The sequence below is a fragment of the Pinus tabuliformis genome, chromosome 9 (assembly GCF_031772625.1).
Source record: "Pinus tabuliformis cultivar Carrire ecotype Pingquan chromosome 9, CPIR1, whole genome shotgun sequence".
Lineage (NCBI taxonomy): Eukaryota > Viridiplantae > Streptophyta > Pinopsida > Pinales > Pinaceae > Pinus > Pinus tabuliformis.
In genome coordinates, this window is record NC_142307.1 from 118,606,468 (window position 1) to 118,633,858 (window position 27,391).

Genomic DNA, 27,391 nt, shown 5'->3' on the forward strand with positions numbered 1-27,391 from the left:
AAAGGCTAGGTTGCAGCCTTGGTTGGAGGAGGCTTATCAAGTCATGACTTCCATTGAGGATAAAATTAAGGGATAGCAACATATGCAACAAATGATGAGGCTGGTAGTAGAAGGAAAATCCATGGAAAAATTGGCCGTGAAGGTTTAGCAGGAAGCAACACAGAGCGCTGCCGAGGTTGCAATGGGCTAGGTGGAGCTGGGGGATCTTCGCAGTAATATCACGGCACTAGTATAGTGACTCGAGGGTGAGTCACAATATTTGCATTGGGGGCCTGTTGGGATGGGGTCCCCTAGGTTATTTTGGGGTTAAGATAACCCAATTTTTTGGATACAATTTTGTAAATAACGTAAAGTCTCCGCAACTTGTGGATGTGAAATGTGTAGGTGAATAAGAGTCAAAGGGGCATATCCCTTTGTTTTGGATAAGTTTTGAGTCAATTTTGAGATTCACCCATGGTCCGCGGACCATGGAATTGTATGAAAAAGACTATAAATATGTGTGTCTTAGAGAGTCTAAGGCAGTAGTAGGAGAATAACTGCGAAGGAAGTAAGAAGAAGTGGGTAAGATAGAAGAAGAAAGGCTTTGCAGCTGAGTCTGCAGAGGCCTAGGTAAAGTCCATAGCTAAGTGCACAAACTCTCACAGCTGTGTGCATAGGGCAATCGTTAGTTTGTAATCCTAAATTGAAGATCAATAAAGATAGTTTTATGAAGAATTCTTGTGTATTTCTATTTATCTCTGTTAGTGTTATATGTTATCAATGATTGATGTGTTTTATTTAATATTAATTGAATGTTACATGATTATATTGAATAAGTGTTAATGATGTACAAAATACATGTCTAAGTAATTTCGTGAAGACTCTGATGACTTCTCTTATGTTTACTGATAACTTAAGTAAATTTGCATGAACACTAATTTAGGACTGCTCTCTAATGTACATAAGTAGGAAATTTAACTGTTAAAAGGTCCACAAGGATTGATCATATACCTTTGTGAAGGTCTGGATGCTATTTTAAAAGAGTGTAGAGGTGAGACATAAGAGCTTATTCTGCACGAAGGCAAATTTGAAACACTAGAAGACATCACACCAGTCTCAGGATGTAGAAACTTGGTTCTTGCATCCCCCCATACTACTTCAGGTGAGACTACATGCAGTTTGTTTCCGAAAGGGCTAGTAGTGTAGGGCTTTGTTGGTTGGAGAAACTAACTCTGAACCTAGGTCCGGACCCCTTAAGCCAACACAAAAAATACCTCAATGGAACCTGTCCAAATTTATGCAACTCTTGGGACTATTGCTTCACATCACCCCACCTCACACCTAGAGGTATTGCTGCATGTGCTCACTCTTCCCACTTAGCTCAAAATCTCATCCTATTGGAGGTTTTTGAATGGTCCTCTTTATCATCCTCCTCCTCATTAGTCTGATTTCTAACTAGCGGAGGCTTCCTCCTGAGAGCTAAATAATGCACCCTCTTCTTACCGCCCTGATTGGAATTTTATTTGGAATAGGATGATTTCCCCTTCCCTTTGTTCGCCTTTCTAGCTAAGGCTCAATTCTTCTCATCATCATGCTTGGATGAGGATCCATCCTTGGTGTTCTGTTAGATCTATTCTTGTACCATGTCATACCACAATCATTCCCACTCTAGTAGCTTCTCCCTCCCATTAACTGAGTCCTGGTATTTGTGCCAGCCTTTGGGAAGTCCTAGAAGTGCTAGGCTCACCAGATCGTCTTCAGCAACTATATCACTGACACTTCCAAGCTCATCCTGACATTGGGTGAACTTTGTCAAGTACTTCAGTATTATATCGCCTCTCTCCATCTTGATATTTTTTAGCTTGTCCTTCAGTGACAACTTCCTATGGTCACTGTTGTTTTAAAATAGGTCTGTCAAGGCCTTCCACATTGCAAAAGGAGTTTCCTTACCATGGAGGTTCTAGACAATATGATCTCCAACTCCTTCTAGGATAATCCTTCTCGCCTTTTCCACACACTTTCTCCACTCTACAAATCTTGAGCATCAGTTGTCGGAGGCTTGGGAATATCATTTGCTATGAATTCCTTAAGTCCATTGTCTTCCAACACTATTTCCATCTTTTCATTCCAAGCAATATAGTTCAAACTGGCCTCAAGGGCATATTCAAGCCTCAATCCATAGAACAACATCCCGCTGGCTCTAAAGTATGATGCTACAAATTCGATTCCTCCTACAAAATATAAACTCATATTCTCCTCTTTTATATTGATTTCAACTCTAATACCATGTAGAAATTCCTTGTAGATTCAGACCACTTATGTAATTTGCTAAAAAAAAACACTTGAATATACTCTACTCATCAATGGAAACAATTAATTGATCGAGAAATCACAACATAAACATGAGACAAGATTCAATCACATATTCTCATATATTTATCTAAGGGGAAATTTTGAATCCTAAAACCCCTTCCTATCTGTATATTGCATTAGATTAGAAAAATAGAGAACATTTACAATGCTTTCTCAAGCCTAAGCAACCTCTGCACTAGTACAATCTATCTCACTGCCTCCCAAGTTGACTCTAAAAATACTTAGCCATTTTTTTTCCCTCCAAGCTCCTATTTCCTTGCACTATTTCTCAAGAAATTAGCTCCCTATTAAATAGGAAATTCCTCATCTAGAACTGCACAATCCCTATAGGCCCTTCTCTGACTACATGCACCACCTATACAACTCGAACTATTATACAACTAATAGTACACTACCCTTTGAAATCCAATCTCAACTCGGTAACTCAAATTTCATGCATGAATGAGTTAATTATGGCTGATTTTTTAGTTAATTGGTTGAACACATGAAGTTGCACCCCACTGCTAGACCTCCTACTAGTTCCTCCAACAGTTGGAACTAGTTTAATTGACATTAACTTAGTTTAATTGAATTAAACTATTACAACTCAAATTAAACTCAACCTAGGCTCCTAAATTTTAGGAACCACTTTAAATGACTGAAGTTAGGCCCTAAAATTGAATTAACTGAGTCAAATAAGTGAAATTAACTTATTTAACATATTATTATAATCTTGGGATGTGGAATTACAATTTTATCCTAATTTAATGCAAGGGAAATGTTGGACACCTAATCCTCAATGGGTTAGTGTGGAAGCCGAATGGACAAAAGGAGTCTAAGAGACCTTGGGATGTGAAACCCAACGGTCACCACATGTACTATAAATGTATATCTCTTGTTAATAAAAATTGTACTTGCAAGTTTTATCTTTCATATTTCTGGTTGCCCATGTGTGTTTAACATGGTATCAGAGCGGGCGTACTCCTGCCCTGCATAATTTCTTTGAACCATTTGTTTTATGAAAATGCTGAATATCTGGCCAGGAAGAACAGTTTGTAAGTGTTTTTCATTATTAATATGATAAGTGTGTTTTAGAGTTTATTGATGGTTTTAGAAATTGGGTGTTAATTTCTGAAATTGACACTTGAGTGATGCGCACTTGTATTGGATGTGTTTATGAATTCAAGGACAATTGAATGAATTGAACTTTGTAAGGACTGGCAGATCGATTTGAATAATCGATGTCGATATTGTCAAAACTATAATGCAAATTTGTTTGAGTGTAAGAAGGCATTGAATCAAGCCTGAATCAAAGTCGTGGAATGGCAATTAATTGGAAGCTGTTGTATATTTAGTTTCTGAAATTGGGTTCAATATCAATCAAATTGTAAATGGCGCTTATAATACCTTGAATGCGTGATCAATTTTAGCTGTGGAAAGATCGATGTATGTCGAGATTGGTGGAGCATTTGCTGTAGTATTAAATTGGTGTTGGCTGTGATATATAGCACTGAGTTTGTGCACGATGTTCAATGCGTGCTGCATAAAACTTCAATTGAATTTAATTTAAGATCACACGCTGTTTGGTTGCGTTGTGAGAATTGGATAACACATTGAAAGTGCAGCTATGTGACGGAATGCTGAGAGAAGCAGCTGCATTGAAATCGAATCTGGTAAGTTTGCATTAAACCTTTGGTGTTTTGATCATGCCGTAGTGTTACAGCAGAGAAGGTGGTAATTAAGGTTCAGTCCGGTTTGCATATTTTTCGAAGGGCCTTGAAGTTTCTGTTTGGGGGTCGATTATTTACAGATTATGTGGCATTATAGTCGACTGAAGTAGAACACTGTTTGTTGACATATTGAACATTGTTGAATGCGTTGGCACATCGACTTGGAGAGTCGATTTTATAGAAGGTGCAATTGTTTAATGAGCATTGAGTTGAACTGTTATGAAGACTGTTTGAAATCATGTTGAGTTATTTAAGCCGCAGGTTCAAAGATTGAAGAAAATCGGATTTGGAAAACCAAAAGAATGGAAGTTATACAAATCGATGTGTTAATATCGACCTGTGGTTGAATGAAAGCGCAGTGGAATTGAATGGTTCATGAGTGTAATGGTGCGTTACGCTCCTATTGAATGGTATCAATGTGAATGGTATATGGTGTGTTATGGTATTAAATGGTTCATGAGTGTAATGGTGCGTTACGCTGCCTATTGAATGGTATCAATGCGAATGGTATATGGTGCGTTACTGTATTGAATGGTTCATGAGTGTAATGGTGTGTTACGCTGCCTGATTTATGTTAAAAACTCTCGATATTTCGTTGTCAATAATAAAATAAGACATGTCTACTAAGGCTGTGGCCATGGTTAGGCCGAGATATCTGTTCAAAACTCTCGATGTGTTGGAGAAAGCAAGTGTATCAAAGTCCGCTCAGCAACATATATGCTCACTATCACTGTGATATCGAAGTCCGCTCAGAACTTGTTGTCACTCTTGGCTACAATTTCTGGGTATTGCAAAGTGGGAAATCTTCATCTTAAATAGTTGAAACTTCTACCGAGATATCTAAAGGAACGTGCATTGGAGGCTAAAACAACAACAATAACAAAAAGGGGGGGGGAGTGCATTTTTGGTCATTTGATTGTTTTTACAAATATATTGTTGATTTGATTGTTTGAATAATGGAGAAAAATCATGGATTATTAGAGTTATTAAGCACTCTAATCTTATCTACTGATGGAAGTACAGTTAAAGTCAACAAAAACACTCTCAGAGATATTCAAAAATCTTTACAATATGCACAGGAAAAGATTGATTTTTTGTAGCTTGAGACAAAGCTACAACAAGAAGAATTACAGCAGTGGAGTCATCATTCTGAACCTGTTTCTGTTCAGAAAATTGAAACAGACTCCCATAAACAGCAAGACAATAATATTACAGTTCATTCAGATTTAGTACCCAATAAAGCAGCTGTTGTACATGTAGATGCAGAAACTCAGTCTGCACTTCCCAAGCCCATCATTAGACCTTGGGAACAGATTGTCCACAACAAGCACAGAACTGGTCTTGGATATGACAAGGACTTGTCCTTTCATATTCCAAACTATGCCAAGCCCATTCAGTTTCAGAGTGCTGGATTCATTCATGACAGTTCACCTGCTCCTCATAACAGTGCACCTCCAGCTGTTCCAGATTCTGCCCCTCTTCCATAACAACAACAACAACAGATCGTGAAATGCCAACACTGTGACCGAGTTGGCCATTTGAAAGATCACTGTTTTGATCTTCATCCATGTAAGCACTGTCATAAAACCAGTCATTCTTCACACAAATGCTTCAGAAACAAACGTCCTGCAAGAACAAAGATTCATATTGGATGGATCGCTTCTTGGCAATGGGCATCAACAGCCAAGAAGATATTCCAAACACATGTCAGAACTTGTTCCAAAATATTGAACAGTCTTGCAGTTGAGTTTCCTCCATCATCTCATCTTGTATCTGACAGGGGGAGAAATGATGGTCATCTACAAGCTTCAAAATCACATCAAGCGAGCCTGAGCCACAACCTGCCACACCAGTTTTAGAGTTGTAGCCAGAGACAAAGATGCCTGAACATGCCTTCAGTTGGCAATCTAGGACACTTCCTCTAGCAGAAGACTTCAGCTTCTTGCCAGTTTCAGAAGAATTCTAGGAACAAAATTGAGAACACTTCCTCTAGCAGAAGACTCCAGCTTCTTGCCAGTTTTGGAAGAGTTCCAGGAATTGCATTAAGCATTCCAGAGTTGTTGGTCATCCTTAAACCATCACAGGTTGAGACTTCCGTTTTTCAGGTTGAATTTCTCCCTTTTATGCGGGGTGAGACCTCCCTTTCATGGTTGAAGGTTTCCCTCTTTAAAAAAATAGGATCACTTCCTCTAGCAGAAGACTTCAGCTTCCTGCCAGTTTTGGAAGAGTTCCGAGAACTGCACTAAGCGTTCCAGTGTTGGTGGTCATCCTTAAACCACCGCCCTTTATACCAACATTTCAGAGAGCACATTCAGCTTAGTGCTGCCATGCATATTTGCACATTTTGTATTACAGCTCCCTTCTTGGACTCATACATAACCCTTCGGATTAAGGCGGGGAATGTTGGACACCTAATCCTCAATGGGTTAGTGTGGAAGCCGAATGGACAAAAGGAGTCCAAGAGACCTTGGGATGTGAAACCCAACAGTCACCACATGTACTATAAATGTATATCTATTGTTAATAAAAATTGTACTTGCATGTTTTATCTTTCATATTTCTGGTTGCCCATGTGTGTTTAATAGGAAAATTAAATCTGGATTTTCTTGTTGCCATTTTCAACTCTTTGATCATGCTATTCGTTTGATTCTAGGAAGTGTTCCTCCAAACATCATACCTTACAGATATCCTTATGCCCAAAAGAGTAAAATTGAACGTATGGTTTAAAAAATGCTAGAGGCTGGTATAATTCAACCTTGTCAAAGTTCTTTCTCTACTCTAGTAGTATTAGTGCACAAGAAGGATGGATCATGGCATATGTGTCTAGATTATAGGGAGCTCAAAAAGCTCATTATTAAACATAAATTTCCCATTCCTATCATTGATGAATTATTGGATGAATTACATGGAGACATTTACTTCACCAAGATGGATCTTCATTCAGGATGTCATCAAATCAGAATGAAGACTGAAGACGTTCCAAAAAGAACATTCAAAAGTCATGAGGGTCATTATGAATTTTTTGTCATGCTTTTTGGCCTTCCTAATTCACCTTCCACATTTCAAGGTTTTATGAATTCCATTTTCTAACCCTTCCTTAGAAAATGTGTGTTAGTATTTTTTGATGATATACTAATCTACAACAAGTCTTGGGAGGATCATGTTCAACATGTTGACAAGGTACTCAAACTATTGGAGGAGAAGCAATTATATGCAAAAACCTCCTTTACATCACATAAATGAACAATTATTGAATGATACAAATGACAAGACCTCCTTGGTAGATATAGGAGTCTAAGGGGTCACCATATAATCAGAGCCTTCATAACAATAATAATTTAAGGGAAAAACAAAAACAATAATGGGCTTCTATGCAGGCACAACAATAATAATAGGGGGCTACAATACAAATAAGAATAAGGGGAATACACTAGTGTTATAGGGACCTAACAATCAACTCATCAGATGTTTGATATCCTAACTACTTAGGAAGCTATTTTGGATCAATTACTTCATTCAATAATTTATTGATCCATTCTTCAACGTATTCTTTCATAGATAGGACAATTATACGTTGCTTCACTCTCAAAATGAGTGCTTCATTTTCTATTTGTTTGGCATAGACCGTAATTTTGCAATGCTATCCATTTGATCATTATTATCATAAACTAATAATTCGACTAGATTCGGGAAATTTGGTTAGATTCAGGAATTTCTTGATTTGAGCTTCAGGAAATTTGGCTAGATTGTTGAAGTTAACGCCAAATGAAATTCTAATACTGTTTAATTCTTATTTTAAAACATCATTAGGGATCATCATAGAGTCTATAATCATTAGGGGGCTTTAATTTCTTGAACAACTTTAATCACTTTAAAAAAGCTACTTTTGTGGTCATCAATTCTCATACATACAACATGGGTCTCTTCAAGAATTCTAGCCTTAGCACATGATCCAAATTTGATTTATTTATTTATTTTTGGGGTAGGAAGACAATGTTCAAGTATTTTCAGTTCAATGAGAGAGTTAATTTTATTCACAAGTGTATTTAAATCATTTTCAAGAAAATGTTGATCATATTCTAAGTCCCTCTGTAGATACTCAAAAAAAATTTGAAGTCTTTCAGATATATTTCTCAATTGCAGAGAAACTTCATAGGAACCTGCTATGATTTCAAGTCACCTATTTTATATTCATGGCTATATATGACATAATTTTAGTTATCAATTGTGCTACTTTCCCAATCCTTTGGGGCATGCTAGGTGTTGTTGTCACTTCTAGTGCCTAAATGGATAGTTGAGTCGTGAATAGGGGTGTCTGATTAAGAGCTTCTTCAAGCTCTTATATTTTTTTCTTCAATATCAAATTTTTAGATTCTTGATTTGTTACAGAATGAGCAAGATCATCCCCTATGGTCTAATGCAATTTAAGGAGTCTAGAAAGTCTGATTCCTAAAACATTGATTTCACTTTTTATTCATCTCGCTACATTTTTATTCTTTATTTGCACCTTCTCAACTTGCATTTTTTTAGTAGACCTAACACAATGGGTGTATTGCATGTTTAAGTATTTCTCTTCAAATGAGGTAGTCTCTTTAGAAACCAAATTTTCAACAATCCTTTAAGCTTCATCCATTCTAGTCATTACCCATTTTGGGGACTATAGTGTTGCATACCTCCACATCCATGGGTGATTCTGCTTTTTTTGACCCATTTTTACTTTAACTCTTACTTTTGGACAATGAGACTACATGCAACTTCTTAGAAGAAACATGAGGGAGTGACTCGTCCCCGTCAACATCATTAAAATGATGGCCATTACTATCCCCTCTTACTGTAATTATTTCCTTTTTCTTTTGCAGAAATGGGGGGCTTTGACCATTTTGAGATAGTTGAGTAGGATGGGAATTGGTGGGCCTAATCCCTCTTTTCTTTGTTTTTCCTTCAATTTTAGTGCATGCTTCAGTAGTAACATGGTATGCCAAAGTAGGTATTATAGAGACTTAGTGTTCTCTTATTTCTTCTAAAATCCTTGTGTTGACAGTGTTGGACCTACCAACATTAAGGGGATATCCCTGGTATGAAGTCCCGATTAGACCTCACATCATTTGATGTAGGAGTCCCATCTGATACAATGGCCCAGTTTCCATTTAATTAGATATTTTCCCTAGATTTTTTTGTTCATCACATGAAAGTGTTATGTTGGTATCTTCAAACTACAAGGTAAGTGTGCCTGGTGAGTGCATAACGTAACTTATGTCTCGATTCTTTTACTACAAAGGTGGAGAGTAAAGTGAGCCTCTACCTGAGAGGTAATAGTACCACAAAGGAAGAGATACATGTGAACTAGAAAGGTTTGTCTGGCATCCAGCGGAATAGTCCACAGTGGATGTGACAGTCGTTAAAACTGAAGTGCAAGGGACAACATGTACACCATGCAGCAGAGTAGTCCACATGGATGTGATGGTCATTAAAACTGAAGTGAAGAGGACAACACATACACCACCCAACAGAGTATTCCACATGGATGTTATGGTCATTATAACTAGAAAACAAAAATGGTCTATCTAGTTTCCCACGGAGTAGTTCACAAGCATGTGACAACGGTGATAAACAATATAGAAAGGTGGTACATCTAGTATCCCGCGCAGTAGTCCACAGGGATGAGATAGTGGTGATAACCAATACAATACATTATCAACAATGTAAGTACTAAAACAATTGAATTATTTCAACTATATTAGTATAGGTGAAACAAACATGCATTATAAATGATGAAAGAATAGTCTTACAAACATCTACAAAACATGCATGAAAACATGTTGGCCTTAATAGGCTTCTGAATTAAGAAAAAGTCCCAAGCCACATCTGTACACCATACATCACTAGTCCTAGTATTGGGACATTGGGGCCACTCCTTTCTCCTCAAAGAACTGACTATCTACTCTCATGGATATGTGGGAGGAGGCAAGGTGAAAAGTTCTTTCTCATACAATGGGAGGAGTATATATAGCCAAGGGTGATGCTTGACCCTTGTGACTCTTGGACTAACCTCATGACTGTTCAACTTCTTATGAATTTTCAATTGACACGACTCTTCATCTTCATGTGTGTGTCCTTTGGATGTCCACTTTACATTACATTCAATTACAACAAATATGGCCCATAGTAGTGATGTGGCTTTGACAACTCATGACACAACTTGACATGACACTGCTGATATGTACTGGCTGGATGTGGTGTCCATGTCAATATACTATGCTCCTAAGTGACTGATGTAATTTCATGTGTGTGATTTTTCTTTTCCTCTGCATGGCTTGATGCTACGGGGTCTTCAATGGTCTTGGTCTTGGAAGATGGTTGTATGCATGTGTTTCTTCCACCTTCTCTTAGGTGAGATTGTTTCATTCGTCCAGTTGAACGTAAGTATTCTAGCATGTGAAATCCTTCTTCATCACATTCATCATCTTTCCATCATCCATCAGTGTACATGTTCCTACAATTTACTCATGACGGGTGTTGGGATGGGGTCCCCTGGGTTAGTTTGGGGGTTAAGATAACCAAAATTTTGGTACAATTTTGTAAACAATGTAAAGTCTCCGCGATTTGTGGATGCTGAGCACATAAATGAATAGGAGTCAAAGGGGCTTAGCCCCTTGTTTTGGATAAATTTTGAGTCGGTTTTGAGATTCAACCATGGTCCGTGGACCATGGCATGGTATGAAAAAGTATATAAATAGTGAGTCTTAGTGAAAGGAAGCAGAACTAAGAAGTAGGGAGTAAGGAAAAGCGAGTAAGACAGAAGAAGAAATTCTCTATAGTTGAGTGTGTAGAGGCCTAGGTAGAGTCCGCAGCTGAGTGCGCGAACCCCTGCAACTTGTGCGCAGGGTAGTTTCGAGTGTAATTCTTAATTGAAGATCAATAAAGATAGGTCATCGAAGAATTCTTGCGTATTTTTGTTTATCTCTGTTAATGTTATATGTTGTCGATGAATGATGTGTTTTATGGAATATTGATTGAATGTTACGTGATTCTCTTGAATAAGTGTTAATGATGTACATAATGCACGCCCAAGTACTTTCGCGTAGACTCTGATGAATTCTCTTATGTTTACTAATAACTTAAGTAAATCTGTGCGAAAACTAATTTAGGATTTCTCTCTAATTCACGTAAGTAGGAAAATTAATTGTTAAAGGTCAACAAGGACTAATCGTAGACCTTCACAAAGGTCTAAAGGCTATTTTAATAGAGTGTAATGGCAAGCCCTAAGAGTTTATCGATATGCACAAAGTCAGATTTGAGGCACTAAAATACATCACACTAGTCTATGGATGTAGAAACTTGGTTCTTGCATCCCCCCATACTGCTTCAGATGATATTGTAGCCTGCGTTACATGGGTTGTTGCCAAAAGGCCCAGTAGTGTAGGGCTTTGTTGTTTGGCACAACTAACTCCGAACCTAGGTCAGGACTCCCAAGCCAACAAATAGTTCTATTTCTGGGATGGGGATCTTCTTGAAAGAGATGTGTGATGTCGCATCATTGGAATCTGATCAAGAAGGAAATTGAAAATTGGTTGGATCGGAAGATTCACAAGTTTGCGACGCAAAAAAATAAGAATCCGCGACTGTCAAAGGAAGAGTGGTTGAACAGGTATCTGTATACGGAGATACACAAGATCTTATTCTGCACGTTCCCATTGAACTGTATGAGTGGTTATCTAAATTGACAAAAAGTCAAGGAAGGTTAGAAGCTCGATAGTCCTATAGTGTGGACTCCAGAATTAGTGCGATGATTAGAAGCCTCTAAAAATAAGATCGCATAAGCTGTCGATCACTAGCTCGATTAAAGTATAGGAGGATTTGTTACTAAATTTGTATTTTCTATCTCAGTCAGCTATAGCAAAGCAGAGCGACAATTTTTCAAAGGACTGCGAGGTAAGTACTTAATATCATTGAATACATGGATTAAGATGTTGTTATGTGAAAAATAGATGATTCCATTACCTTGATGTTCGGAGCTATGTGAAGTGGATGAATGTTTAGAAATCACGGAGGATCAAGGCTAGAATATAGTCCATTGATTGGACCCCCTTCAAGTAACGAAGAAGGGGTGGGAAAGACTACACTACGAAGCGTGGTTCAGCTAATCACTTAGGGGATTCCTTGAATAAATCATCCTTCCACTTTGCCTCCACCTCCAGTCCCACCGCATACACCTTCGCCCACACCTCCACTTCCACTACCACCATTCAACATGGCAAACACGATGAAAATGACAATCTTCAAAGGCATAGGGAGTGAAGATGCAAACCAGTTCTAGTTTGTTGCGAATGTTTTATGGACAACACAATAGGTTACTGATGACAATATAAATAAGGCACAATTGGTTACCACTTTGTAGGATAGCGCACTAGCCTGGTATATTAAGTATTGTTCTAATAATCCTCTTGCGACACTAGCAGAGAATAAGTCGGCTTTAAACAAAGAGTTTAGTAAGCCTAAGTCTGACTCATAGTGAGTAATTGGATTTAAAGAAATCATGATGAGGGTCAATGAGACACCCTGGGAATTTGATCAGTGGTTGAAGTGTCAGATCAGAGAAGTTAACATGCAGATCACAGTTAGCCAGCATCGCGACTGGTTTATCGCGTTGCTTTTGCCCCATTTGAGAATCACTCTATCACAATAGAAGATAGCAAGACAAGTAGAAGCCCTGGAAATCACTATGCGGCTGCATGCATCACCTATTCAGGATATGAATTAGGGGTACAATAGATCCACTCACAGTTTGCAAGCTTACACCTAGAGTTACAAAGTTTGAAGAAAGAGAAGGAGACTAAACTAGAAGTGCATGTGGAAGTCTAGTGTTTGAAGTGTAAGAGACAGGGGCATAATAAAGATCACTATCCCATGTACGAAAATTATATTAGAGGAGGGGGGCCAATTCCCCTGAACCCAGAAACCCGAGCAGGGCCAAGTGTGGGGGTTGCACTATGGTGTGCTATTTATTAGCTTGTTGGACAACATGTGATGGACAACTACCATTTACTTCAACATTTGTTTAGACACTGGAGTAGTTGTTCTGTAACTTCTATGGGCCATGATGATCACCACTGTTGAAGCTATGTGCTGATGATGGAAAGGACGCCTACATACCAAATGCAAGTACAAATGCAGCCTCTAGATTAGGGCACTGAAGGAGAATTCTTAGGCTATTAGGGTCGAGGATAGGGTCAAAGAGGAGGAGGACCCGGTAGAGGTCATGGTTATATTATCTGCTACAACTGTAGATATCCAGGGCACTAGGTGCAAGAGTGCCAGAATCCTACGCACCTGTCATGTCAATACTGCATACAGTTTGACCATACTATAGAAGAATGCCCAATATTGATAGCTAAAATGCAAGAGAAGAAAAAAACAGCCTCAGTAGCCCACACAAAATCTGCAGATGATGGGGGCTAAGCCCTGTGAAGGAGACCAAAACATTAACATTGAGCTAAGAAGTGGAATGATGACTGGCGCTGATAAGGGTAAACATCCTGAAGAAGAAGGATGGGTCTGCAAGGTGATAGAGAAAGAAGTTATCTTTGATTTGAATCGTGCTAAGGAAACATTTATTGAAGCTAAGGAGAGCTTCACTGAGGCCTCCACCTCAAGAAGCCAGGAAAAGTTGCAAGAAATCAGTGCACCTACAGAGGTTGATCCCTTTGTACTCACTACATTTTTGGAGACCTACATGAAACTGTTGTGTGATAGCAAGGCTGTAGAGGTCCTACAGGAATTAATAAATAAATGCGTGAGCAAAGAGAAATCCCCTAATGGACACCACATAGTCAGAAATATTGGCAAACATAAGGCAAGAACAGGGCGCGAGATGAGGCTCACCACGCAGATAGGTGATTATGAGATGGACTAGGTATTTTGAATATGGGGTCCAATGCGAATGTGTTACTGAAACAAACATGGGAACGGATGGGGAGAATTGTGCTGTAATGGTATCTGATTCAACTCAGAATGGCAAACCAACAGAAAATCATCCCCATGGGACGATTATATGGAGTAATAGTTGATAATGAAGGTGCAAGCATAGTAGCAGACTTGGAAGTTATAGAGATTGTTGATGACAATAATCCCTACGCTGTGCTCCTGGGAATTGATTGGGCTATTGATATGAATGGGGTCATCAATTTAAATAAGAGGACAATGTTGTTTGAAAGAAAGTCGCTTCGGGTTATAGTACCATTGGACCCTGATAAAGGGGCGCGCTATACTGAAATAGTTTGTGATTATGAAGAAGATGATTATGAACTAGATCAAATCTACAAAATAACAGTGTGAGATTAAGACTCGATCAATCCAATGGTAGATGGGAGGATTGCATGGGACTGTGAGAGTTCTTGCACCTTTGACTCAGACGAGGAGTTAGATAATTTGCAGAGTTGCTTACATGAAGTGTCTACGTTGCGATGCAATATGATGACGAAGTCGTTGCATTGTGTTTAATCGGAGGTAAGGAAATTACCCTATTATGATGGTTTAACTAACGTTGATCTATTATTGGATGAATTTGAGTGTGAAGTCCCTGAGGATCACCGCTTCCAAGCATTAGAATTGGCACTATGCGCTACGCCTGCACGATGGTGGGGTATGCATAAGGATAGTTTGCTGGATGGCGAGATTGCAGAAGAATGATGAAGCTACGGTTTGGGCGTGCTAACACCAGAATGACTGAGAAATATAATGGAAGGGATGATTCGTGCGATCACCTAGCAAAATGGACTGAAGCCTGGGGAGTGGAACCACAGCCAGAGTGGGTACACATATTTTGCCATACCTTGGACACCATTCCCATGAACTGGTATATGGAAATGGAGCTCTGCCATGGCACTGTGGAATGGGACGTATTGAAGGAAGGGTTCTTATTAACCTCATCTTTGAAGATAGATTCGCAAGCATCGATGAAGCACTACAAGAAATTAAGGCGGTTATCTTCAGAATGCCAATGGAACCTATGGAATGGATCCAACCAGACTAGAGCACCCAACTGCCCCATGCGTTGGAATGCTATAATGTGACTGCTAAGGAGGAAGATGAGGACCCATGCAACATTAATATTCCAGAGGTAGAAGGGCAACGTGAAGTCAAAGGCCCACAAATAGAAAACCTATAAATATTCGCGCCTTTGAAGACAAATCAAGTAAACATTGGCACTAACAAAGAACCGAAGTTCACGAAAATTGGAGATTATTAGGATGGCACTACTGTGGATAAAGTTGTTAAGTTACTACGAGAATAACAGGATCTCTTCCCTACTAGGTTTTCAGATTTAAAGGGCATAGTTGGTAATTTGGGTGTTATGAAGATCACTCTGAGGCTGGAAATGAAGCCTATTCAACAGAGGTCGTATCGCCTTAATCCTAAATACAAGGAAAAGGTTCGCTAGGAGTTGGATAAGATGCTGGAGGCAGGAATCATAGAACCTATTGAAGAATCTGACTGGGTGAGCCCGATGGTGGTGCAGGAGAAGAAACAAAAAGGAGAAATAAGGATTTACATAGATCTGTGGAAGCTTAATGATGTGTGTGTTCATGACCCATTCCCAACGTCATTTATAGATGAAGTATTAGACAATGTTGGAGGGCAGGAGGCCTATTCCTTTATTGATGGGTTTTCCGGGTATCATCATATCAAGATCACACCAGAGGATAGGAGAAAAATGACCTTCATGATGAAATGGGGTTGTTTTCAATACATTGTGATGTCGTTTGCACTTAAGAATGAGCCTGCGATATTTTCCCACGTAGTCATAGCAATGTTCAAGGAGTTCATTCATAACTTCCTCGAAGTATACTTTGATGACTCGATGGTGTTTGGATTAGTGAAGCGTCATGTAGCAAGTCCGCATCTGATGTTGGATACGTGTCGCAGATACTAGATCGCACTAAATTTGCAAAAATGTATATTCTGTGTTCCTTTTGGGATCTTTTTGGCTCAATTGGTGTGAAAGAAAGGATTGATGATGGACCCTACAAAGATTGCAGTAATTGTGGATTTGGAGGCCCTTAGGAACGTCAAGCAGTTGCGCGCAACACTGGGAGATACGAATACTATAGAAAATTTATCAAAGCTTACGCTCAAATTACTGTGCCCATGGAGAAACTGCTAAATAAGGATGCAACATTCTGTTGGGACGAGGAATGTCAATGTAGCTTAGATGTGTTTAAAGAAAAGATGGTCACTGCGCTGATCTTGGTATTCCCTGATTGAAAAAAGGAGTTTTATGTACATGTGGATACCTCTTGCATTGCATTAGGTGCAGTGATAACATAGGCCACAGAAGGAGAAATGGACCATCCTATAGCCTTCAGAAGTAGGAAGTTATCAAAGGGTGAGAAAATTTATTCCACGACTGAGTGCGAAGGGTTGGCCATGGTGTACGCACTGCAAAACTTCATGCATTATCTATTAGGAGGACATTTCAAGATGTATATAGATCATTCTACCTTGAATGCTTGGTCAGCAAGCCTCTGTTGGGGGGGAAGATCTGTAGATGGTTGCTACTATTTCAGGAGCATGACTTTGAAGTCATTGTGAAGCCAGGGAGGTTAAATGTGGAACCTGACCATCTAGCATGGATCGAAATAGGAGAGGAGCCTAATAATCTGGAGGAAGGCCTGCCAAATTTACAACTCTTTATGATATGCGTAGCAAATGACCATTTTGTAGACATTATTCACTTCTTGACTACAGGGATGGCACCAGAAGGATATACAGGCTAGCAAAAGAAGGAATTATTAGTGTGCATGACTGATTTTTCAGTTATTGCAGGATATTTGTATAAAATGGGTACAAATGAGGTATTTCAAAGATATGTGCTGGAATTTGAGCAAGATAACATTCTTGCTGAAGCTCAGGGGGGAGTTGCGAGAGACCATTATGTAGGAAAGGTAACTGCGTAGAAGATTTTGTGCATAGGTCTATGGTGGCCAACTTTGCACAAGGATTCCACAGTGTATTGTAAGGCGTGTGATGCATGTCAAAGAACTAGAAGACCATCTCGAAGGGATGAGTTGCCACTACATCCTCAGGTTTCCTTGCAGACATTTGAGAAGTGGGCCATTGATTTTGTTCGGCCAATTTAGCCCCCAAGGTAGAAAACAGGTGCGTGCTATATTATCACCGCAATGGAATATCTAACCAGATGGGCAGAAGCACAATTGGTTAAGGATTGTGGAGGGGCTACAACAACCAATTTCTTGTTCAAGTATGTCTTAACTAGATTTGGCTACCCAAAAGTGTTGATGAGTAATAGGGGTACGCACTTTCTGAACGAAACTATCAGCGCATTGACTGAAGAATTCCAGGTATACCACCAGAAGAGTACACTATATCACCTGCAGGAATTTGGAATTGTTGAAGCCTTTAATAATATTTTGGAGAATGCGCTGACAAAGATCTGTAACACGCAACAAAATCACTGGGATGTGTGTGTATCTACTGTGCTTTGGGCTTATATGGCTACTATTAAGAAGTTGACAGGACAAACGTCATTTAGATTAGTATATGGGGTCAAAGCCGTAATGCTGATGGAGTAAATTGTGCCTAGTCTATGCATAGCAGCTCTGACGAGTATGGCAGATCGAAAGGCTTTGGAGGAATGCCTTGTGTAGCTGATGGAGCTCGAAGAAGATTGATTTTTGGCAGGATTTCATCAACAAGTGCAGAAGGAATGCGAAAAAGCATGGCATAATCGCCATATCAAGCTTTTCCCATTCAATGTAAACAATATTGTCTTGTTATATGATAGTGAATTAACTAAATTTTTGGGTAAATTCTAGATGCATTGGTTAGGGCCATATATTATCAAATAAATTATAGAGGGAGGCGTAGTTCAGCTTGTGAAGCTGAATGGGGAACCCTTTTTGGGAAAAGTGAATGGGAGTAGGTTGAAGTTGTATATAGGGGATCCTACACAATGACTATATGGCAGCACGATAGTCTTAGTGCTCCAAGTAGTTGCAAGGGAGAGCGGGACTATAAATGATACTGCTGAACTTGAAGGACAACACAACGAGTAGGCTGCGCGGAGAATGACGGGGATGCAACCCAAGAAGCTGCACAATGGGGGAAGGTACCATGCATTGCAGCAGGAAAATGACCGTTGGAATTATTGTTCATGACTTGACAACTAGTAGAAGGTTAAGTGGAGTGGGGTGGTGGCATTTAAGGCAAAAATCTTTTGAGATCTGCCACCAAAACAAAATTTATTATCAGAAATTGGGGGAAATAGTCAGATTTGAATTCAAAACCTCCTATAAATTACATGTGCCATTTCGACAGAGAACACTTTGCGCTCTAAGAGTTGTTAGTGAATTTCGTTGTCTGTTCCCTATGAGCCGACCATTTTGGGAAGAATTCCTATCACGAGTAAATGTTTCTCTCGAAGCCCCCAAGTTATTTATGGAGAGAATGATTGCCACCAACCCTACTGAAGCGCCGAGTTCAAAAGCAACTGTGTCCGATGCACGAGGACCAGAAGTGTCAAATGTAGAGGATACGCCTGCGGTGCCCATGGCGCCCAGGTTACCTAGGTCGAAACAGACCATGACAAAAGACAAACAATTTGCAATGAAAGAAAAGCAACCCAAAACAAAGGAAAAGCAGAAAAATCCGGTGTCGATGCGTGCATCCCCAAGGAAGCATACTAAAACATAGACCAAGCAGAAGAAAGATAAGTAGCTAGAGAGAGTAGTGGACCTAGACGCAGAAGAATTCCAAGGAACAAAGGATATCGATGTTGAAGGGGTGGAACCCATGACAAGGCTACCTGCATATATCACTCAGTGGAAGGGAAAAGAAAAGGTTACGAAGGACCCAAATACTGAGAAGTTCACAGTATCCATGCCCTTACTACTTGAGCAAGTCCCTTTTGAAGGTCCTCGGCTCACCAGATCCCATTATTAAAAATGAAGGATTGGGACCTCGCAGACCACGCTAAATTTCTACATCTGGCAGTGGAAAAATATATGCATAAGGTTTATTATGAAGAAACAGGTGTTACAACATTAGAAATGATGGAATGGGTCCACAAGTTTGAGAAATCAGGCTTGCTCAATTTTCTGTTGGTGCCACATTATCACCGCACCCCCATTAATACAATATGTGTGCACTATCTCCTCACACTGGTACATGATGGGTGTTTATGGCTAGGAAAGCCTATCCCCATCACAAACATGCTCATTCATAGAATCACATAGCTACCTTACGAAGGAGCAAACCCAACTAAGGAGTTTGGAGGAAAGAATGGGGAGAAAGATCTTGCAGACAAGATGAAGAGGGAGTATGGCCTCCTTAAGAATCGTGAGGGTATTCTATTCTTTCCATAATCGACCAGGTAGTTCAATTCGTTGCCTAGATTTTAGCGGGGAAGGTGATGAGAAAATGTTACATGGACTAAGTTCTTGTGCCGATAGTTTCCCTTACTGCGCAGTGCACTTAGTGTGTGCAATTTAATTGGGCAAGGTACCTCTGCTAGGAGTTCCCAGCAAAATACCGAGATGCCGAGGACAAAACCAAGTCATTTCACTACTCTTGGTTATTGCTGTCAATTGTGCTCGTTGCATGGAGATTGTTGGAGGATAGAGAATTTCCTCTGCTCGAGGAAGGATTGTCGGAGGAAGAGAAACTCACTTCCTTATGGTCTACAAAAGATGTTGTTCGGATTACAGAGACAAAGGTATTTTGGAATTTTGTGGAAATGGATTTTCATATGGCAATCAAATAGCATCCAAAGCAAGAACGCACTAATAAGGAGTAGGCAGAACAAGAACAATGCGAGTCACAGAAAGGTGACAAGTCACCTTCGCCAGAGATGGAGGAAGAAGATGTTTCAGGACAAGGCGGTGGAGGTGATGAGGGGCAGAGTACCCCATTTCTTTTGAAAAGCATGGCATGGAGTAGCAGGGAGGAATGTGCAAGAAGCAAAAATCTGATAGAACACAAGTTGATCCCATGGTATTAACATAATGCAATCTCAACGATAAAATTCGGGACACTGCAACAAATGTGATGCAGCAGTTCAAGTAGCAATACATGCAGACATTGGGGGCATTCAGAAGGATCTACGAGAGTTGCGGCTCCAAGAAACCAGAATCTAGGAAGATGTTGGGAAGATGAGTGATGCAAAAGCCAGTCTACCATGAGGAAAGAGTATAGTTGCGAAGATGGCCTGGCTGTAGCATGTGAGCATCTTCGTTTTCCTAAAGGGTAACTTCGTGCCGAAATAAATGAACAACATGCACTGCTCCATAAAGTCACAAACATGGGATTGAACCTTGCTGCGCTATCACTTGATTCTCTGCATGCATTACTGCAGGGCATCATGGAAGAGCATAGGATCAGAGAGCAGTGAGCACTCATTTCTTTTAGTGAAATTAAAGGCAATAACCAACAACCGTTCACTGAAAAGACGTAGGTTTTTAAGGAAAAGGAGGCCTTACAAATGCATAGTTCACGTCTAGAGTCAGAAGTAGCGGAGGCATGTAAGATAGTGCCTAAACTTGTTAGGATATTCCGACACATAGGATATAGTTAAGTTCAACTTGGTGTAGTATAGAGTTAGGTTAGAGTTAGGTAAAGTGTGTTTCTTTACCGTTGTACATTTTGTAACGTACAATCCGACGGTCACAATATGTAGTGATCCGACGGTTCACTCTCACCTCGGTATTACCGACACTTGATCCGTGGCTTGACACCCGATTGGTCCATGAGTTCTATTTAAAGCGCATGGAGGGTCATTGTTCGGGTAATCCGTGCATGAGAGAAGCTTATGTAAATTTTCATTCTTTGATTAATAAATTGCCTGTAGTACCCACGTTGGGACAGGCCGTGGACTGTTTCCCTCCTTGCACTCTGAGGGTTTTAACCACGTCAAAAATACTGGTGTATTGATTTGAGATCTGGTTGTGAGCGGTGTCCTTTTGGTATTCTTTCTGTGGAACTTACCCTGTAAATTCCTACATGGTATCAGAGCTATTTGAGGGCCGCGTCCATTGGTGATCCAAATCTGAAGCCAGTAGAACTGCATGCGGCTGTCGTTTCCTAGATCTGCTGTTTCTGACTACTTTCGGGCCGAGAGGACTGCTCTGTTGCGTTCGGAGCATCTGTTCCAGTGAGGAACCCCTTTCGTTTCACGCGAAAAGGTTTCCGGTAGCCCTAGCTGCGTCATTTTTGAGATTGGGAGGTATACAGTGTTTTTGTTGCAGTTTACTGTTATTTTCTCTCTGCTTATTTCGGTCTCAGTTTATTTAGCCTTTTTTTTAACCGGATCTATACATTTCATTTCTGCGTATGCTCTTTGCCCTGCGACTCTATGCGATCTGGGCAAATCAGAAACAGAAAGGAAGGATTTTTCTCATGCGTATGCTCTTTTCCCTGCACCTTAGTGTGATCTCGGAAAATCAGAAACATTGAGAAAAATATTTAGTTTTTCGGCTAAAGCTAACTTTGAGATTTTTTTTTAAATTTTTAGTTTTTTGGCTAAAGCTAACTTCGAGCCGCAAGGTTCGTTTTTCTTTGCATATTCGTGTTGGGTTTTGTGTTTTGTGTTTTGTAGGGAAAAAGAGCTTTCTCAAGGCAAGCACGCAAACCGAGCCCCCCCCCCTCTCTCTCTCTCTCTCTCTCTCTCTCTCTCTCAAATTTTTTGTATAGATCAATTGGTTCAAAGCTATTTTAAGAGAGTAGAGGTCTTGGGTTCAAGTCTCCATTTTGTGGGGGCGGATTTTTTCATTCCCGCACATTCGCGCACTTTGCCGGCTACTTCAACAATTATTTTTCAAAAAGCCATAACTTCTTCATCCGGAAGCCTTTTTCAGAGCCGTTTTTTTTAAAACCGCCTATTTTTTCGAGATCTATCCATTGGAACACCTACTTTCAGCATCTTCAGCTTCAGTTTTTTTTTTTTTAAATGGAAAGCCCATGCCAAGTCATTCTTGACAACACTAACTACTTCCAATGGGTAGCCTACATCGAAGATTTACTTAGAAGTAAAGGTCTCTTCAGAATAGCCACAGACCAAGAGAAGAAACCAAAAGATGAAGACAAGGCGGCAAAATGGGAAAATAGACAAGATCAAGCACGTGGTTTGATAGGGATGTCTATTTCTCCTGATCTTAGATTCCACATTGCGGAACTTGAGACTCCTCATGAAGCATTAGAAAAACTTGCTAAAGTTTTTGGGATTAAAAATGAAATTAGAGCCCATCAACTTGAAAATGAGCTGCTTACTTTGGATCTTAATAATTTTTCTTGCATTGAAGATTTCTTGTCCAAATTCAAGAACCTTAGATATCTCCTGGAAGGTGTTAAAGTTAAGAAAGACGATGGTAACCTTATTTATTCCATCCTTACTAAGTTGGGACCAGCCTACTCTGTATTTGTTTCCACTTTCCATTCTACAAGAGAAGCTTTCATTTGTCAAGGACAAGACTACAAGCCCCCTTCCTTTGACTCCTTTTGTGATTCCTTAATAAGAGAATAAGAAAAACTCTTACACCTTGGTCTTCTTAATCTTGGAAACTCTTCCACGAAAGCGTTAGCCGCCCAGCAGCAACCAAATTCAAAGAATCCTAAGAAGTCATATCCTCAAAAGAATGGTCCTAAACCATTTCAGCCTCAAAATGAAAGATCATTTCAGCAAAATGATAAGACCAATAAAAACAAATGGAAGAAGACTGATAGACATTGTAACTTTTGTAATCGAGATGGCCACTTAGAATCTAAATGCTTTAAGAAGATGGAAGCCTTGGAAGCCGCAATGAAGAAACATAACATCCATGTGGAGCCTACTTCAACTTCAACTTCCGGAATGGCACTTTCTGCATCTCATTGTCAATCATCTCAGTCTGGTTATGCATTAAATGTATCTTCTTCTTCTTCTCATTCTCATGAGTGGCTCATTGACTCTGGAGCCTCTTGTCACATGGCCAAAAACCAAGCCATGTTTTCTTCTTTAAATGATTGTAACACCAAAAATATATATATTGGTGATGATAGATCTCTTAATGTTGTAGGGACTGGAACTGTTCATCTAGACAATGGTCAGTTTAATGATGTATTATGTGTTCCAACCTTATCCTGCAACCTTCTATCTGTCTATCAGATAACTCATTCAGGTGAAGGTAAAATTGTTGAATTTTCACCTCATGATGTTGTAATCAAGGATCTAAAAGATCCTAAACAGATTCTAGCTACTGGTCTTGCTGATGATTCCAAAAGGTTGTATAAGTTTCACAACTTTGGGTCATCCAATCTTCCCTCAGTATTTGTTGCTCATAATGATGAAGTGAGCAAACTTTGGCATGAGCGATTTGGTCACTTAAACTATCGCTCCCTTCAGCATCTATGTAAAGAAAATATGGTGACAGGTCTTCCTATGGTATCTTGCAGAGATGGTGTTTGTTCCGGATGTGTACTCGGAAAACATCATCGGGACAGTTTTGACAAACGTGCCTCTTGGCACGCCTCAGCCCCTTTACAGCTTGTGCACAGTGATTTATGTGGTCCTCTTCCTGTTGCTTCATTCTCTGGCTGCAAGTACTTCTTAACTTTCATTGATGATTTCTCCAGACGCACTTGGGTATACTTCTTAAAACTCAAGAGCGAAGTATTTACCACTTTTTTGGCCTTCAAAGCATTTGTTGAAAAACAATCTGGACATCAAATTCTTAAGCTAAGAACTGATAATGGTGGAGAATATGTTAAAAACACATTCATCAACTTTTGCACCGAAAATGGAATTCAAATGCAACATACTGTTCCATACACTCCACAACAAAATGGTGTAGCTGAAAGGAAAAACCGCACCTTAAAGGAAATGGCTAATTGTATGCTGCAATCTAAAGGACTCAGTCTTAGTTTTTGGGCCGAAGCAATTAATTGTGCAAATTATATAATCAATCGCACTCCTACTAAGGTTCTAGAGAATATCACTCCAGAAGAAGCTTGGAGTTCCATTAAACCAGATGTAAGTCACTTTCGTGTGTTTGGAAGTGAAGCATGGGCCCATATTCCAGATGAAAAGCATAAAGCTTTAGAACCTAAAAGTGAGAAATGTACTTTTGTTGGATATTCTGAAGATGTAAAAGGTTATAGACTTATTCCATTTAAGTCCAAAAATGTTATCATTAGAAGAGATGTAAAATTTGATGAAAATAAATCGGCCTGCGAGCCTAGTCCGGCGGATGTGCCACCTCTTCCTATCTCTTCTATCTTTGAAAACGTTTCTTCTTCAGATGATGAAAGCGAGGATGATAATCCTCCCCCACCTTCTCAGGATCCTCAACTTCCAAGATGGGTCCGTGCCACTCGGGATGCAGCAGGTGATCTTGCCGGTGATCCTACAGATCAGCGACGTACACGTTCTCAGTTTGAAAGAGCCTCTTCTTTACTGGCTCAAGCTCCAGTAAATCATGATCCTGACACTTTTGCAGAAGCTTCAGGCCATCCACATTGGGAAGCAGCTATGAATGAAGAATATCATTCATTGATGACAAATGATACATGGGATCTTGTTCCTCTACCAAAGGGACGCAAACTTGTTAGATGTAAATGGGTTTACAGAACCAAGTATGGACCAGATGGGAAAGTTGATAAACATAAAGCTCGTCTCGTTGCTAAGGGCTTTTCACAGGTTGAAGGCATTGACTACACTGAAACCTTTTCTCCTGTTGCCAAAATGAACTCCATCCGCCTTGTTCTTTCCCTTGCTGCCTCTTTAAAATGGGAAGTCCATCAGATGGATGTTAAATCTGCCTTCTTGCATGGAGACTTGCAGGAAGAAATCTATATGGAACAACCCATTGGCTTCATACAAACAGACTCCAGCCTTGTTTGTCGACTTAAGAAATCCCTTTATGGCCTCAAGCAAGCTCCTCGGGCTTGGTATGCGAAAATGGATAGCTTTCTTTTAGAATCTGGCTTTTCTAGGTGTCATTCTGACAATACTGTCTACACCAAGAAAGAGGGCAACTCTCTTATCATCCTTGTTCTTTATGTTGATGATCTTATTCTTACTGGTAGTGATCCCAACCTTATAAACCATGTGAAGTCCAGCCTTAAAAAGAAATTTGAAATGACAGACTTAGGACATTTACACTATTTTCTCAGTCTTCAAGTCTTGCAATCCCAAGAGGGTATTTTCCTTTCCCAGTCCAAGTATGCTTGTGATATTCTTCGTCATTTTCACATGGAAGACTGTAAGCCAGCCCCTTCTCCCTTTCAGTCTGGAGTCAAAATTTCAGTCTCTTGTACCTCTCCTGAAGTTGATGCTACCTTATACCGTCAACTTGTCGGAAAACTCCTGTATTTAACCCATACTCGTCCTGATCTTTCCTTTGTTGTTGGCCTTGTTGCGCGTTTTATGCAAAACCCCCGTGAAAGTCATTGGAAAGCAGCTAAAAGAATACTTCGTTATGTTCGAGGTACAGTACAGTTTGGGATTCATTACAGTGCCAAAGCAGCTCCTCTGTTAGTTGGTTTCACTGATTCTGATTGGGCTGGTGACCCTGATGATCGGAAGTCTACTGCCGGTTATGTCTTCACTCTTGGTTCAGGACCTATTACATGGGCTTGTAAGAAACAGGCTGCCATTTCTCTTTCGTCAGCAGAAGCAGAGTATCGTGGTGCCGTGGAAGCTAGTAAGGAAGCCTTGTGGCTTCGTCAGATCCTATCAGAGTTTGGCTTTGAGCAGCAGCATTCAACCACACTTTGGTGTGATAATCAAAGTGCCATTCAGCTATGCAAAGATCCAGTCCAGCATCAGCGCAGCGCAGCAAACACATTGAACTACACATGCACTTCATCAGAAAGCTCATTCATGACCATGTTCTTGAAGTGCAATATTGTCCAACAGATGATCAGGTTGCAGACATCTTCACAAAGGCTCTCACAGAGGCGAAGTTCACTAAACTTCGATATATGCTTGGAGTTCAGGAAGTTGTCACTAAGGGGGGATAGGCTCTAGTGCCTCCTTCCTTCTCCTATTGTGTCATATTTGTAAATCCTTCAATCCTATCCCAAGTTGTTCTTAAGGGGGGATGTTAGGATATTCCGACACATAGGATATAGTTAAGTTCAACTTGGTGTAGTATAGAGTTAGGTTAGAGTTAGGTAAAGTGTGTTTCTTTACCGTTGTACATTTTGTAACTTACAATCTGACGGTCACGATATGTAGTGATCCGACGGTTCACTCTCACCTCGGTATTACCGACACTTGATCCGTGGCTTGACACCCGATTGGTCCATGAGTTCTATTTAAAGCGCATGGAGGGTCATTGTTCGGGTAATCCGTGCATGAGAGAAGCTTATGTAAATTTTCATTCTTTGATTAATAAATTGCCTGTAGTACCCACGTTGGGACAGGCCGTGGACTGTTTCCCTCCTTGCACTCTGAAGGTTTTAACCACGTCAAAAATACTGGTGTATTGATTTGAGATCTGGTTGTGAGCGGTGTCCTTTTGGTATTCTTTCTGTGGAACTTACCCTGTAAATTCCTACAAAACTTCACATCTCGGAGGATGCATAGCAAGAGGCCAAAATCAGAAAACTAGCTACCGGTGTGCTTGAGGCTAAAGCAGAAGTTGGACGAGTCACTTTCAATGTTGGTTTGTGTTATATTCTTTCCAAGACTAGCCCACATAGTTAACCGAGGGGTTGGAAAGGGGGTGGATCCCCCCCTTTGTTGCGTTGACTGTGTAACGGGGGGAGTCATAGGGGGTTTGAGGGGTGTAGGTAATCCCACTCTATGGGGTCCGGGGCAGAGCCCCTGAAAATTTTGGTTTTGGACCCTATATTAGGTTGGGCGGACCTACCTATGGTTTTGTGCATGTTTTTCGCACATGGTTTTAGACACGATGGTTTTCGATCCATGGTTTTGGATGTGATGGTTTTTGGTCCATGGTATTGGATGCTTCAGCATGTATAAAAATGTATTGTAACATTGAAAGGAACATAATGAAAAATGAAGCTGGTAGTCCCGGTTTTGGGATCCATGGGAAAATTTCTGTGTATATGTGTTTTATGTGTTATGCTCTCACATTGTTTTTTTTTGTGTTTTAGAATTCGTATGCAGGTAATTTCTTTACGTGGTTAAAAGCTACATTTGGTATCAGAGTTGTTTTGGCTTCAAGGGGATGCCTTTGTAGCTGAGGGGTTTCGCTTGAGCCTCTGGTAGATCCTGTTCAGTGGGAGATCTGCGGGATCAATTCTGGTGGTGAAAGAATATGGCGAGCAGTGGAAAGATAGAGGTAGAGAAATTTAATGGTCAGAGTTTTGAG

At 40.0% G+C, this 27,391-nt stretch overlaps 1 protein-coding gene across 1 annotated transcript in view; it reads left to right on the forward strand.

Annotated features, from left to right (window-relative positions):
• LOC149147369 (cysteine-rich receptor-like protein kinase 44) overlaps positions 1-27,391 on the forward strand; it is a 105,300-nt gene that overhangs the window by 51,880 nt on the left and 26,029 nt on the right. Inside the window, exon 7 of the mRNA XM_089441813.1 lies at positions 16,887-17,005. Coding sequence (XP_089297939.1) covers positions 16,887-17,005 — 119 coding nt within the window. The remainder of the gene's footprint in view (positions 1-16,886; positions 17,006-27,391) is intronic.